The following is a 15,024-nucleotide window of genomic DNA, read 5'->3' on the forward strand; positions in this document are numbered from 1 at the left end:
CGTAGGACGTTTTCACTTTTGGACCTAGAATTAAAATGTATCAAGACAAGTTAATGTTGTTTGAATGTTATAATTTATAATATATTGATTTATGTTTGATTTATGTTCTTTATTTTCCCCGCTGCGCGTGCGCGATAAAATGTGTATTAATAAATATTGACACCAATAGTGTCACGAGTAATGAAACAATATGTGGCGCCCCGATGTATAATCCGCCTTTGGTCGGGGTGTTACAACCATCACGTAAGGTACAGATAAGGTATGCATTTCAGTACCAAAATCTGTACCCGGAACCAGACATGATTTATATCAGTAATACCCGAAAACCGGAACCGGTTCCAAACCCATAATTGGATTTTTTTCAGTACCCAAAACTGGGGTTTTCAAATACCCGATCTGTACCCGAAATTACCAGAAAATTACCCCAACCCTTTAAGACAATACCTAGATCCGAACCCCGTTCCATGCCCGGAAGTGAATATTTAAAAAAACCCTATTTATGCATCTCTATTGTTGCAAAAATCGTTAGTCGGTAGTCGGGCGATGGTGTGGGGACTAGCGATTAATCGGGATTAACCGGGTCGGACTTTAATGTATATTTTTCAATTTTATACATACACACACATTTTTATTTGTAATTTTCAGTTTTATACATACACAAACATATTTTGACCAGAAATTGGTTGGAATCTCGCTGAAAACCGCTAGTTTTTTCTACAATCTCGCCGAAAATAGTTGATTTGGGTCGGAATCTCGCCGGAAACCATTGATTTTGGTCGGAATATCGTCGAAAACCGTCTATTTTGGCCAGATTTGACCGTTGACCGATTAATTGGCCGACTAGCCCAAAATTAATCAGTGAAAGAGGGACTAGCGATTTATCAAGGATCAATCGATGCCTAGTCGGGATTTTTGCAACTATGTCTCTAGGGATACTAACCTCACGAGACTTAAACCGAGTACGGCACTCATCTAGCACATGAGATTTAACCGAAATCTAACGGATTAAGGGGTGGCTGTCTCTGTGTTTGTCCTTTTGTAACCTGCTCCGTTAACCCAAACACTCTTTTTTCTTTTTCTCTCTCTCATCCTGAAACCAAAACAAAACTTTTGGAAGCTCCTCATAATAATAATAATAATAATAATAATAATAATAATAATAATATCTTTCATCTCTCAAATTAATCGATCTCACTCTTCTCTTTCCTTTCTTTCTTCGTCCCCAAAACCTAGGGTTTTTGTTCCTATCCGCACCATTAACCGATTCGCACCGTCCAATTCTCAATCCAACCTAGGGTTTGCAGATCTACAATCACTCTAAATTCAACATGTTTTGGCACCTCACAGCTCTATCTGCTTCTTCACCGGTACGTTACGATTGTTAATTACACGATTTGTTTGTTTTTTATCTATCTATGTGTGAATCGTCAATTGATTTGGTTTTGAGATCGATTCTGTTGTTATGGTTGTGTATTGTGTGATAGTGATTGCAATTGATAGACTAATTGATTAATTATTGGAGTTGTTAGAGCTTGTAGCTATCTGTAATTTGTCAATTGATTTGTGTTGATTTTGGAATTGATGCTGTTGGTTAGGTTGTGTATAGTGTGGTGAAGATGTTAATTAATAGGTTAGTTAATTGATTATTGGAGGAGTTAAGATGTTTTAGCTATGGTGAATTGGTGTTTGGTTTGTGTGAATAAGGATGTGATTGATGGTGATTTGTTTTTGATTTGATAGGTTATGTAGTTAAGTTAGGTATTTAATATGCGGAACTGTCTAAGCTATTCAAATAGTTATTAATTGTAATGAACTTGATTGAATTCGGATTTCAGAATAATTTAATTTGCGTATTTACTGTGCTTGAGCTGTTGACCTTGGATTGTTTAGTTCGCTGTTCGCAGAAGATATGTTTAACACGATTCGTCTTTTATCTATATGTAAACTGTCAGTTGATTTGTTTTGGTTTTGTATTGATTTTGAAATTGACCCTGTTGTTTAGATTGTGTATGGTGTGGTAGTGATTGTAATTAATAGGTTAATTGATCAATTATTGGAGTTGTTTGAGCTTGTAGCTATGGTGAATTGGCTCGGTAAGATGCCGGTTTGGTTTGTATAATTAAGGATGTGATTTGTTATTAATTCAATAGGTTAAGTACTTAAGGTAGGTATTTAATATGTCTAAGCTATTTAGGGAGTTATTATTAATGTTAATGAACTTGATTGAATTATTTTTTTGGAATAATTAAATTTGTGTCTTTACTGTGCTTGAGGCGTTGACCTCGGATTGTGTAATTCGCTGAAGAGATATTTAACACGATTCGTCTTTTATCTATGTGTTAATTGTCAGTTGATTTGGTAATGGTTTTGAAATTGATCCTGTTGTTTTGGTTGTTTATAGTGTGGTAATGCTTGTAATTGATATGTTAATTGATTATTGGAGTTGTTAAGAGCTTGTAACTATGGTGAATTGGTGCGATGCCGGTTTGGTTTGTATAATTAAGGTTGTGATTTGTTATTAATTCAATAGGTTAAGTACTTAAGTTAGGTATTTAATGTGTCTAACCTATTTAGTGAGTTATTAATGTTAATGAACTTGATTTGATTGAATTTGGATTTCCAAATAATTTAATTTGCATATTTACTGTGCTTGAGCCGTTGACCTCGGATTGTGTGGTTTGCGGAAGGCATATTAAACACGATTTGTTTTTTTTATCTATATGTAAATCGTCAATTGATTTGTTTTGATTATGAAATTGATCCTGTTGTTTTGGTTGTGTATAGTTTGGTGATGATGCTAATTAGTAGGTTAGTTAATTGATTATTGGATTTGTTAAGAGGTTCTAGTGATGGTGAATTGGTGATTGGCTGGCTCGGTGAGATGCCAGTTTGGTTTGTCTTATTAAGGATGCTATTGATGATGATTTGTGTTTAATTTGATAGGTTATAAGGAGTTAAGTTAGGTATTTAACATGTCTTAAGCTATATACAGAGTTATTAAATGAACTCAGTTGAATTCGGTTTTTGGAATAATTTAATTTGCATATTAACTGTGCTTGCCGTTGACCTCGGATTGTGTAGTTCGCGGAAGATATATTCAACACAATTTGTCTTTTATTAATATGTAAACTGTCGATTTGTTTTGATTTTGTGTTGATTTTGAAATTGATCCTATTGGTTAGGTTGTGTATAGTGTGATGATGGTTGTAATCAATAGGTTAATTGATTAGTTATTTAAGTTGTTAAGAGGTTTTAGCTATGGTGAATTGGTGATTGGTGAGATGTTGTGTTGGTTTGTGTAATCAAGGATGTGATTGGTGATGATTTTGATTTGATAGGTTAAGTAATTAAGTTAGGTATTTAATCTGTCTAAGCTATTTGATAGTTATTAATATTATTGAACTCGATTGAATTTGGATTTCGGAATGATTTAATTTGCATATTTATTGTGCTTGTTTCGTTGACCTCGGATAGTTGGATTGTGTAGTTTGCAGAGGACAATATAACATGGTCCGTCTTTTAGGTATGTGTTAGTTGTCAATTGATTTGTTTTGTATTGATTTGAAATTGATTCTGTTGTTAGGTTGTGTATAGTGTGGTAATGATGTTAATTGACAGGTTAGTTGATTATTGGAGTTGCTAAAAGGTTTTAGCTATGTTGAATTGGTGATTGGTTAGACGTGCTGGTTTGGTTTGTGTGATTAAGGATGTGATTGATGATGATTTGTTTTTGATTTAATTTTTTTAAGTAGTTAAGTTAGGTATTTAATATGTCTAAGGTATTTAGAGAGTAATTAATGGTACTGAACTCGGTTGAATTCGGATTTTGGAATAATTTAATTTGTGTCTTCACTGTGCTTGAGCTGTTGACCTCGGATTGTGTTGTTTGCGGAAGACATATTTAACACAATTCGTCTTCTATCTAAGTGTTAATTATCAATTGATTTGTTTTGATTTTGTGTTGATTTTGAAATTGCTCATGTTGTTTTGGTTGTGTATAGTGTGGTGATGATGTTAATTAATAGGTTCATTAATTAATTATTGGAGTTGTTAGAGCTTGTAGCTACGATGAATTGGTGATTGGTGAGATGCTGGTTTGGTTTATGTGATTAAGGATGTGATTGATGATGATTTGTGTTTGATTTAATATGTTAAGCAGTTAAGTTAAGGTATTTAATATGTTTAAGCTATTTTGAGAGTTATTAATGTAGGTGAACTCAGTTGAATTCGGATTTTGGAATGATTTAATTTGCTTATTTATTGTGCTTGAGTCGTTGAGCTTGGACCATGTAGTTCGTGAAAGACATATTTTATATGATTTGTCTTTTATCTATGTGTTAATTGTCAGTTGATTTGTATTGGTTTTGAAATTGATCCTGTTGTTTAGGTTGTGTATAGTGCGGTGATGACGTTAATTAATAGGTTAATTGATTGTTGGAGTTGTTAGAGCTTGTGGCTGTGGTGAATTGGTGATTCGTGAGGTGCCGGTTTGGTTGCGTGATTAAGGATGTTATTGATGATGATTTGTATTTAATTTAATAGGTTATAAGTAGTTAAGTTTGGTATTTAATATGTGTGAGCTATTTGTAGAGTTATTCGTTTTAATGAACTCGATTGAATTCCGATTTGGGAATAATAAAATTTGCATCTTTACTGTGCTTGAGCCGTTGACCTTGGATAGTGTAGTTCGTGGAAGACATCTTTAACATAATAATCAAGTTTAATTAAGAAGGATAATTTAGATTAATAGTGGAGCCCAGGTAGGGATGGCAATGAAACCCGAATCTGATGGAAATACCCGAAACCTGATATAATTGGGACGGGCAATACCCGTCCCATTAGGGATTAGGACGAGTTTGGGATTAGTTTTGAAATTTTTTGCAGGTTTGGGACGGGTATGGGATTTATAATATACCCGATTACCCGATAACATTGACCCGCTTACCCGATTATATACCCGAAGTACCTGACATATTCTTTATATATATAATATATAGAGTTTGGATCAAATACAAATGAAATTAACGTGCTAATTGTGAGAATCAAGTAGAGTAATTATAATAGAGTAATTATGTAATTACATAATTACTCTATTATAATTACTCTATTTGATTCTCACAATTAGCACGTTAATTTCATTTGTACGTTAACTTCCCCCCCATAATATATATATGGAATATTCTAAACATGCTATATTTAATAGTTTACAATTTTCCATTGTTTCAAATGAGTTTTCGTTCAAAAAAAGTTAATCCATGAGACATGACTTTTCAGTTTCATTTTTTCATATCAAAATTTAATTGCCAAAATATCCCGCTCAATACTTTTTAGTATTCAATCTTCGGTTTCTAAATCAGTTTAGATAAACTCATAAAAGTGTTAATTGTGCTATCTTAGTATGTAGCTTCTTTTTTCAGTATATGGATTATTACATATTTCAATGTTCTCTCAATAACCAAAGTATGATAATTCTTGCCAACGGGTATACCTGAAATCGGGAATGCCCGATACCCGATGTGTAAATACCCGATAAATACCCGACAGGTCTGGGACAGGGTTTTGTAATCGGGTATGGATTTGGGAATACCTAGACCCGTCCCAAACCCGACTCATTGTCATCCCTATCCCTAACCCAGGTGAACTTAGTAAGTGAAAAATGAAATTCAGACTGTTTTTATTTATTAGGCTTTATCTTGTGTGTTATGCAAGGGTCAAATCTCAAATGCGTCAATCGTTCGTATAAAATTGCATCGAGCCAGTTTTATTTTGTCTTGTGTATTTTTGACACTGTTTACCTTGTTTTTAAGATATGGTTTGTTGTATGTTTAGGTTGAGTCTATCTTGGACAAGGAAGGTTTCACATTGGAAGAGCTTTTGGATGAGGAAGATATTATTCAAGAATGCAAATCTTTGAATAGTCGTCTCATTAACTTGTAATTTAATTTTTATCTTAGTAATTTATCATTTACATTATGCTGATGTTTACCACGTTGAAGTTTAATAAGTTAAGACTGCAAATAGAATGACAAGAATGTATGTTGTTAATATTTAAGAGAGTGCTTGTTTTTCAGCTTACGGGACAGAACTCAGGTTGAACAATTGCTGAAATACATCATAGAGGAGCCTCATGAGGATGCCGATAGCAAACGTATTTTCAAGTATGTCAATTGTCATTACTTAACATTTGCAGAATCTTTGAATATCAGAACATTATTGGTTTCTCATTAACTTTGGATATTCTTGCCGTATACAACTTTTGGAGCAAAGTTTGTTCTTTCTAATAACTTCTGTACATGTTTAGGTTCCCTTTCATTGCTTGTGAGATCTTTACATGCGAAATTGATGTCATCTTCAAAACTTTAGTGGAAGAAGAGGAGGTATTTTGAATTTTTGAGTTAAATTTAGTATTTCTAAGCAGTTAATGAGGAAAAATATCGGATATTGTTCTTATCGTGGTGGGATATTGGTAATTTAAATATCATGTAACACTAATAATTCAGTATACTCTCCAGCCATTAACAAATCAACCTTTTGCAGCTTTCAAAACATTAACAATCGTAGCAAATAGGAACGGATTAAGTTTTAAAACTCAACATTGGAACACTAAAAAGTGATAATTAAGACTTAAAACACTGATATCGGGAGTATAGGTCAATATCGCCGACATTATTGGCACCAATATTCTGAGCGATATTTTGACTGATATTTTAAGAAGGGACCAGTAACCCATAGTTACCGAATTCGCTACAAGAGCCGCGAACCATGAATTGGTACGTGATGTACCCAATCGGAATTTGCTCCGTTCCGAATCGCTCTGGTACGTCGTTCCAAACGAACGAATTCGGTGTTCCAGTTAAACGAAATTCGTGTTCCAATTGAACGAATTCGGTGTTCCAGTGAAACAAAATCAGTGTTTTGGTTGACGTTGGCTCAGCGAATATGGGTTTTAATTGCCCCCCTATATTTTCATTAGTTTACGTTTTGGTTTTTAAACTTATAAAGGTATGAAATTAACAATATTTATATAATTTATAAATAGCTATTTTTTTATTTGGGTATATCTAACCGAACTACATGGTACAACGTACCGGTTTGTACTGAAATGAACCTACCCCCCCCCCCCTCCGAACCGAATACACTACCATTAGTGAATTGCGTACCCGAACCGGAACGAACCGCGAATTAGGTAACTATGCGATAACCGATATATCCCGATATATCGGTGATATCGATCTCATAGATTGAGTAATTACATAAGCTCCTTATGATTACATTCAGTCTAACATGATGTCTCTCTTTCAACCAAAAATTTGCAGCTGATGAATTTACTTTTCTCATTTCTGGAACCAAATCGTTCTCATAGCGCCCTGCTGGCGGGGTATTTCAGCAAGGTATTTTCTTTATTGCTAGATATTTCTTGCATTGAGTACTGCTAGTATTATTACTATTTGTTGTTATTTTCTGTTATCGTCTACCATTGTTTTGAGAAGTTATGTGGTGTTGTAGGTTGTGATATGTCTCATGTTGCGGAAGACGGTTCCACTTATGAATTATGTTCAAGTGAGTATAGTTTTTCTATGCTTGATGGTGTATTTTGATTCATGTTCTGCTTAATTGTCTCTACAAAGAATCAATATACACTCAAAATAATTATTTTTCTTTAATATTACAGCCTTTACTTTCATTCTTAAATACACATTTTTTCTTTTCTGAATCAATCACCACACTTTTACTAAGTTTCAAGCTTCTCTACCATTAGCACCAATACTAACAATTTAGATTGATAATACTAAAGAGCTATTTATTTAACATTTTTACATGGAAACAGGCCCATCAACAAGTTTTTCAACAGCTGGTTGATTTAATTGGAATTACATCAATCATGGAGGTTTTGGTAAGACTTGTTGGTGCTGATGATCATATGTATTCGGATACAGTGGATGTGATGCAGTGGTTAACAGATAGCAATCTTTTGGAAATGATTGTGGATAAATTGAGCCCATCAGTGAGTACAACCGCGTATTTAATATATGTACATTAGGCATGTAAATGAACAAACAAACACAACCGGGGCATGTTCGTGTGCGTTGGTTTAACTTTAAACGGTCAAACACAAACAGTGTTTCTTGTTCATGCTCATTTGTTAAGAAAATGAGCGTGTTCGTGTTCGTTTATGTTCGATCGTTGATAGTATAAACAAATAGTTCACGAATGTTAGCAAACAATCGAACGGACATCAATATGATGGACCTGAAAATTAATAAAACTTTCTAAGTTTTAACTGGTTTTATTTTATTTTCGAAAATCCCCAATAATTTATAATGCCCTAAAAGTATTAATAAATTTTAAAACAAATCAACATAAATGAACGTAAATGTACGAACTTGAGGAACGTAAATGAACTTTTGCGAACATAAATGAATGAACAAGACATGTCTTCATGTTCGTTCATTTAACTAAACAAACAAAGTGTTCATTTTCATTTTTTTGTTAAATAAACAAACTAAACAAACTTCCCACCTAGCAGTACTGAACGTTCGGTTCACTTACATGTCTAATGTACATATTTAGTAATTTACGTGTTTTGTATATTGAATGTGTTTTCTAACTGTTATTCTTTGAAATTGTTTCAGAGCACTCCTGAAGTACATGCTAATGCAGCAGAAACTTTATGTACTATAACTAGAAACATGTCATCTCCACTTGCCTCTAAGCTTTCTACCCCAAGGTTTGTATGATGTCATATAATGGAATTTCTGTTTATTGTTTTATTATTTTATATGTTCTTTAGAGTATCATCATCATCATCATCATCATCGTACTCAGTATATCCCACCAATAGCAAAGCTATGGTAGGGTCTGAGGAGGGTAAGATGTAGACAGCCTTACCTCTACCCCATAAGGATAGAGAGGCTGCTTCCGGTGAGACCCCCGGCTCGATAGTAGTTTTGCATCAAGCCTTGGACATAAGGCACATAGCACTCAATCATCGGGACACCGGCTGATCGGTGCATGTACCCTTGTCTTTCGGCTATCAACGCCACTACATGATGCCTGATTAACCGTCCGTCACTTTTAACGTTATTTTCACGAGATTAGTAAAATAACGTCAAAATTAGTGCAATTTCACTTTTGCCCACCCGAGGGTTCACACATATATACATCATATGTGCGCACCGCAAGCAGGGCTTTGTTCTTTAGAGTATGTGATACTTATTTAAAGTTTTCTTCTTATATTTTTATATTTTTTTTACAGTTTTGTTTCAAGGATTTTTGGTCATGTGTTGGATGATTCACATTCAAAATCTGGACTTGTTAGCTCATTGTGCGTTTGTATATCTTTGTTGGATCCAAAAAGATCGGCTCCCTCGCCCCCATTTTATTCTTTTCGAGGTCAACATATATACGAGGCACCTGTGAAAGTCAACCAGGAGACTGTAGGAGCAATGTTACCTAAACTTGGTGAGTTTGTACATGCAATTAGGCCTGCAAACAAACCACATGTTCAGTGAACCGTTTACTGGGAAGTTCGTTTATTTAATGAGCTGACATGAACAAACTTTTTGTTCAGTTAGTTAAACAAATGAACATGAACATGAACACGTCTTTCTTTCATTTATGTTTGTGAACGTTCATTCATTCGAATTTGTTTATGCTCAGAGTTTGTTGTTTATGTTCGTTAACATATTCATTTTTATTAGGGACATTACAATTTAGTCTAGTTTGAATAACTTTTTAGGCCCAACACATTGTGGTTCACATTTACTTTTAATTGGTTTTAGCTTGGTTATGTTTGTTTACTCCCTCCGTCCCATTATAAGTGTCATAGTTTGATTTTTCAAGTCTTTCTTGTTTAACTTTGACCAATAATATTTTTGTTTGTGTTATATAATACTTGATGTAAAATATATGAACGGATTGTGTTTTAAATGTATTTTACATTGATATAATTCTCATCAAGTATTATATGACACGAACAAAAATATTTACGGTCAAGGTTGCAAAAGAAAGACTTGAAAAGTCAAACTAGGACACTTATAATGGTACGGAGGGAGTATTAATGTTCAGTTATGCTCGTTCGTTTACGTTTGTGAATTGTTTGTTAGCAACGAACGAACATAAACGACCACAAACTCGCTCATTTTTATTAGCGAACAAACACTGGCAAAAAATCCTCGTTTGTTCAACTGTACGTGTTTGATCGTTTTTTTGGTAAAAGTTCACGAACGAATATGCACATGGGATTGATATTCACAGTTCCTGGTAATTGTGCTAATTGAGTTTGGTTTGTTAGGCATATCACGGTGTATGATTTTTTTTATCACATGTTAAATATTTCAGGTGACTTGTTGATGTTATTGAATGTGTCACTAGATGACAAAATCTTGCCAACAACATATGGCCAGTTGAAGCCGCCTCTTGGAAAGCATCGTCTAAAGGTTAGTTTACTCAATGTGTTGACCTTGTGACCTGTGTTGACTTTGAGTTTGTTAGAATTTTGTGACACTTTTGCTATTTCATTGTATGTGTAAGATTGTTAGAAAAATGAAAGTCTTAAGTAACTCAAAGTTAACATACTAACTTAAAGTCAACACAGGTCTAAATTGCCATCTCATCTCTCAATGCATTTCTAATATGATATTGTCTGCTTGCAGATTGTGGAGTTCATTGCAGTTTTATTGAAAACCGGGAATGAAATTGCAGAAAAGGAATTAATCAGCTCTGGAACTATACAAAGAGTTATTGACCTTTTCTTCGAGTAAGTCAAACGGTCAACAATGGTAGAATTCATATTGATCTAATATTCATTTGATGCCATATTTTAACAGTTTTTTTTATTATTAACCAATGAAGGTACCCATATAACAGTGCTTTACACCACCATATCGAGAGTATAATATTTTCCTGCTTAGAAAGCACAAACAATACAATCATTGACCATCTGTTTCAAGGATGTGATTTGTTGACCAAGATTCTTCAAACTGATAATAATCCCGTCCTTTCTGAAGAACCTAATCAGGTATAACTGTTACACTTTATGTTAAATAACAGATAATCTTTTAAAAGTTTTAATAATATATATGTTTTAAATCATGCAGCCTACGTTACTGGCTCCTGGCAGAAAGCCACCGCGACTTGGAAACCTTGGACATATTATGCGTATTGCCAACAAAATCACGCAGCTAACGAATACTGATACCCGCATTCAGATTCATGTTCAGGTGTGTTTGTTATTTATGTAATTATCGATTAAAAGATATCTCTTTTATATCTATATGCATTATAAATCATTCGAATCGTGCTTGCTGGTTATATCTTTCTGCATATTATCTGTTATTTATGTAATAAAAACGTGTTTTGTGATTTAGGAAAGTAGTGAATGGAATGAATGGCAGGCTACTGCTCTACAAGAGCGAAATATGGTTGAAAATGTGTACCGATGGGTTTGTGGGTACGTTACCATTTTTTTAATGAATTATGCATTGAATATGTGTAAACTAAACAAGCATAAGCCTTATGCTTGTAAACAAACCAAATGAATGCGAACAATAAAGTGAATATGTTCGTGTTCTTTTAAGTTCGTTTTTTAACAGTACAAACAAATGGATCACGCAGATAAACGAACATAACTGAACATTGATGAACAGACATAACGGAGCTAAAACCAATTAGAGGCATGAATGTGTTTGGCCTACAAAGTTATTAAAACTAGACTAAATTCTAACGGGTCTTAAAAAATTCAGTAAATATATTAACATAGTAAACTATCAAACTTAAACAAACCTAAGTAATGAACATAAATGAACGCAAACAAACAAACATAAACAAAACGAATTCAGATGAACGAACGTAAACACACATTCACGATTTTGACATGTGCTAAATGAACAAAAACTTTTGTTCCTATTCATTCGTTTATTAAATATATGAACATTAACGAACTTCCTACTAAACGGTTCACTGAATGTTCAGTTTGTTTACATGTCTAATAAGCCTTATTGTGCTTCAACTTTTACCTTATTATACTAAATGATACTTTATTATTTTATTTCAAGGTGCTAATAACTGTTTATCTTAACATGTATATATTTTCAGTCGACCAACGTCAATACATGACAGAAATAGGGATAGTGATGAAGATGACATTAATCATGACCGAGATTATGATGTTGCTGCTTTAGCAAATAATTTAAGCCAAGCATTTAGATACAATGTTTATGATAATGACGAAGGTGTCGAGGTATTTTAAAGGTGTTTTTATACTTATTTTCAAAATTTATAATCCGTTAATAATATTTTCTTTTTCTGATTGCAGGGACACGAAACTCTTGGTCAAGGTGATGAGGTAATAATATTATAAGTTAACCAGTGAATCCTGTTTGAATTTATCTAGGAAGTAGTTACAATTAATTAATATCGATACATGTATAATTATTTTTTATAAATGTTGATATGCAGGAGGGTTACATAGATGATGAATCTGCTGAAGTTGTCATATCATCTCTAAGGTTGGGTGATGACCAAGGCAGGTAAGTTTCAACGGTCCATTCGGTCATGTTTTTATCTTTTAACACGTTTATTTTGTAATAGCACATTAATCATTTACTCATGGTTTTCTTGCAGTTTGTTTACAAATTCAAATTGGTTTGCATTCCAAGACGATAAGATGGGTGACACATCAATGACAGCCACGTCACCACCCGAAATCATGGACGAGATTAACTTGAACGAATCTTCACCCGGTAAAGACGATGACGTGGTGGTCGGTTTAGACGAGATCAATTCTAATCCAACTCGAAGCCCAAACCCATTCAGTGAAGATTACGTTTCAAACGAAAAAACGAGTGCGCCCGATGCTGACTTCTTCAAATTTGAGTCAACCAACAATGAAGACCTATTTGCTGACCGACCCATGCCTGAATGGGTGGGATGGAACGAACCCATTGTCGGGTCGGGAGTGAACCCATTTGAAGATTACGATAGCACCCCTAATCTCGACATCGAGACTCCAGTGGGGGTGGGATCGGTTCAATCCAACGGGTCAACACCCTCGCTGTTTGAAGAAGACGTGGAGTTTGTCGGGGTGGAAGTAGACGGGTCTGAAAAGGCAATGGATAAAGCCCTAAAAGAGGGTGTTGTGGGGGAAGCGGGCGCCCTAAAAAGAAAGGTGACACCTAGTGAAGGTGAAAAAGAGACGGATAACGAGTCGAAAGAGTTTAATGATAGTAATTATTGGCGGGTGGATCAAGAGATTGCGGTTTCCGAATGAAAATGGTGTGATGCTTTTGTGTACTAAAAGTGGTGTACAGTGAAGTGAAAGTGAAGTATAATTTTGTTGAAATGGACATAGTTGTGTAGGTCTTGTTTGAAATGTTGACTATGTTATTAAAATAATAATTATTATTATTTTGACATTTTATTGTTTTTCAGTGTCTTGTTTCTAGTTATATTTGACTGATTATAGGGAGGTTTGATTCCTTATTCTGTAACAAATTATACATTTGGTACTTTTTTTGGTCATTAATCTCATCTCTCCTTTTTGTGTTAGTTGCTTTCATGTTTGTGCTATAATTTTTAACAGTTTTGTTTAATATTGTTATGATTAATGTAAAAAGGTTAGATTCATACAAGTGTTTTACTTTTGGGGGGGGGGGGGGGGTGCTTAGGCTGTCACTACCGTAATATTGCCGCCGCTAATGTGTAAAACCAGCAAGATGAAGCCCTGGGAATTCGGTTTTGTTAGTTATGATACTAGCACTTGTTATGCAACACAAGGAGAACCCACAATAAATTTTTGACGTCTAGAAGGACGCATGTGTTTTAAATCGACTAAAAATCATAAAAATGAATACTAGTTAGGGCTGTCCAAACTGCTCGGCGCTCGCCGCTCGTTCATCGTTCGCTCGAATTTTGCTCGAAAAATGCTCGTTCGATTTCGGCTCGGTTTGCAAGTGAGCCGTTCGACCCGGTTCGGTTTAAAAGCAATCCAAGCACGAGCAAAGCCTCGCTCGGTTTGGTTCGGTTCATTTTGCTCGAATTAATTTTTATATATTAGTTTTATATATAAACTTTATGTATTTATATAAAAGTATACTATTTTTTAAAGTTTTTAAAATTTCCCTCTTTTGTGTTGAATTCAAAGTCCAAATTTAAACCATAGCTACTCGTTTTATATATATGTTTTATTGTTAACTATGAGTTTTAAACATTTTAAAGGTGAAAGTTTAGACAATTTAGAGTTGAAAGTCTTGAATTAATGATATTTTGAAGTTTTAGAAATTTACAATTGAAAACTTTGTACGAAATCAAGCAAAACCAAACCAACCAAGGCGCTCGGTTTCAAAACCAAACCAAGTTCAAGCATAAAGATTTCGCTCGTTTCTTTAAATTCAATCCGCTCAGTTCGGCTCGCTTTCAAACCAAACCAAGTATGAGCATGCCCGCGTTCGGTTCGGTTCGTGAACAGCCCTAATACTAGTATCGGTTCTGATTAACGGTTAATGTATAATTTATAGATAATGTGAAGTGAGTAAGGGATAAGAACATGAGTAGATGGTCAGAGAATGGAATTGAATATTTGTTTTTATGCACAAAGATCTTCAATATTTATAAATTATAATTCTTATTGTTGATTAAGAATCACAATAACTTTTTTTTGAAATAAATGGACTAAAATAACAACCCTAAGAGCATTTCCTCTTTTAGTCCATCCTAAGATATCACCCATTCATATTAAGAAAACACAGACTTAAACTTGGGTTTCCACTCCATTGAATAGTACTGAAAAAGCAAATTTTGAGGAGATAATAAACGTAGGGCGAAGATCGGACTTATAATTTATTAACTTTTTGAAAATGAATAAGTTGTTTGGGATTGCTTGTGATGTGAGAGGGAAAAGTTAATAAGTTACACTGTTGTAACTTATTGAAAAGTTATAAGGAGTTTTCATAAGAGATCTCAACACATCCTTAAAACATTTAAAACGGGTATTTAAACATCATTTAGATGATATAGCACGTGATT

The 15,024-nt window shown here is 34.1% G+C and overlaps 1 protein-coding gene across 1 annotated transcript; it reads left to right on the top strand.

Moving 5' to 3' along the window:
- Window positions 1-999: 999 nt before the first annotated feature.
- On the top strand, window positions 1,000-13,482 carry LOC143602508 (uncharacterized). Its single transcript, XM_077079588.1, has 18 exons — window positions 1,000-1,367; window positions 5,830-5,933; window positions 6,072-6,158; window positions 6,302-6,377; window positions 7,317-7,391; window positions 7,507-7,560; window positions 7,829-8,005; window positions 8,634-8,728; window positions 9,257-9,462; window positions 10,342-10,439; window positions 10,656-10,759; window positions 10,855-11,020; window positions 11,100-11,222; window positions 11,370-11,452; window positions 12,097-12,241; window positions 12,317-12,346; window positions 12,460-12,530; window positions 12,625-13,482. Exons 1-18 carry the CDS (start codon window positions 1,329-1,331, stop codon window positions 13,268-13,270), a joined length of 2,379 nt encoding a protein of 792 aa, XP_076935703.1. The 5' UTR covers window positions 1,000-1,328; the 3' UTR covers window positions 13,271-13,482.
- Window positions 13,483-15,024: the final 1,542 nt, after the last annotated feature.

The sequence above is a fragment of the Bidens hawaiensis genome, unplaced genomic scaffold (assembly GCF_021521415.1).
Source record: "Bidens hawaiensis isolate Kalapana, Puna unplaced genomic scaffold, B.hawaiensis_p1.1 tig00059051_1, whole genome shotgun sequence".
Taxonomy (NCBI): Eukaryota; Viridiplantae; Streptophyta; class Magnoliopsida; order Asterales; family Asteraceae; genus Bidens; species Bidens hawaiensis.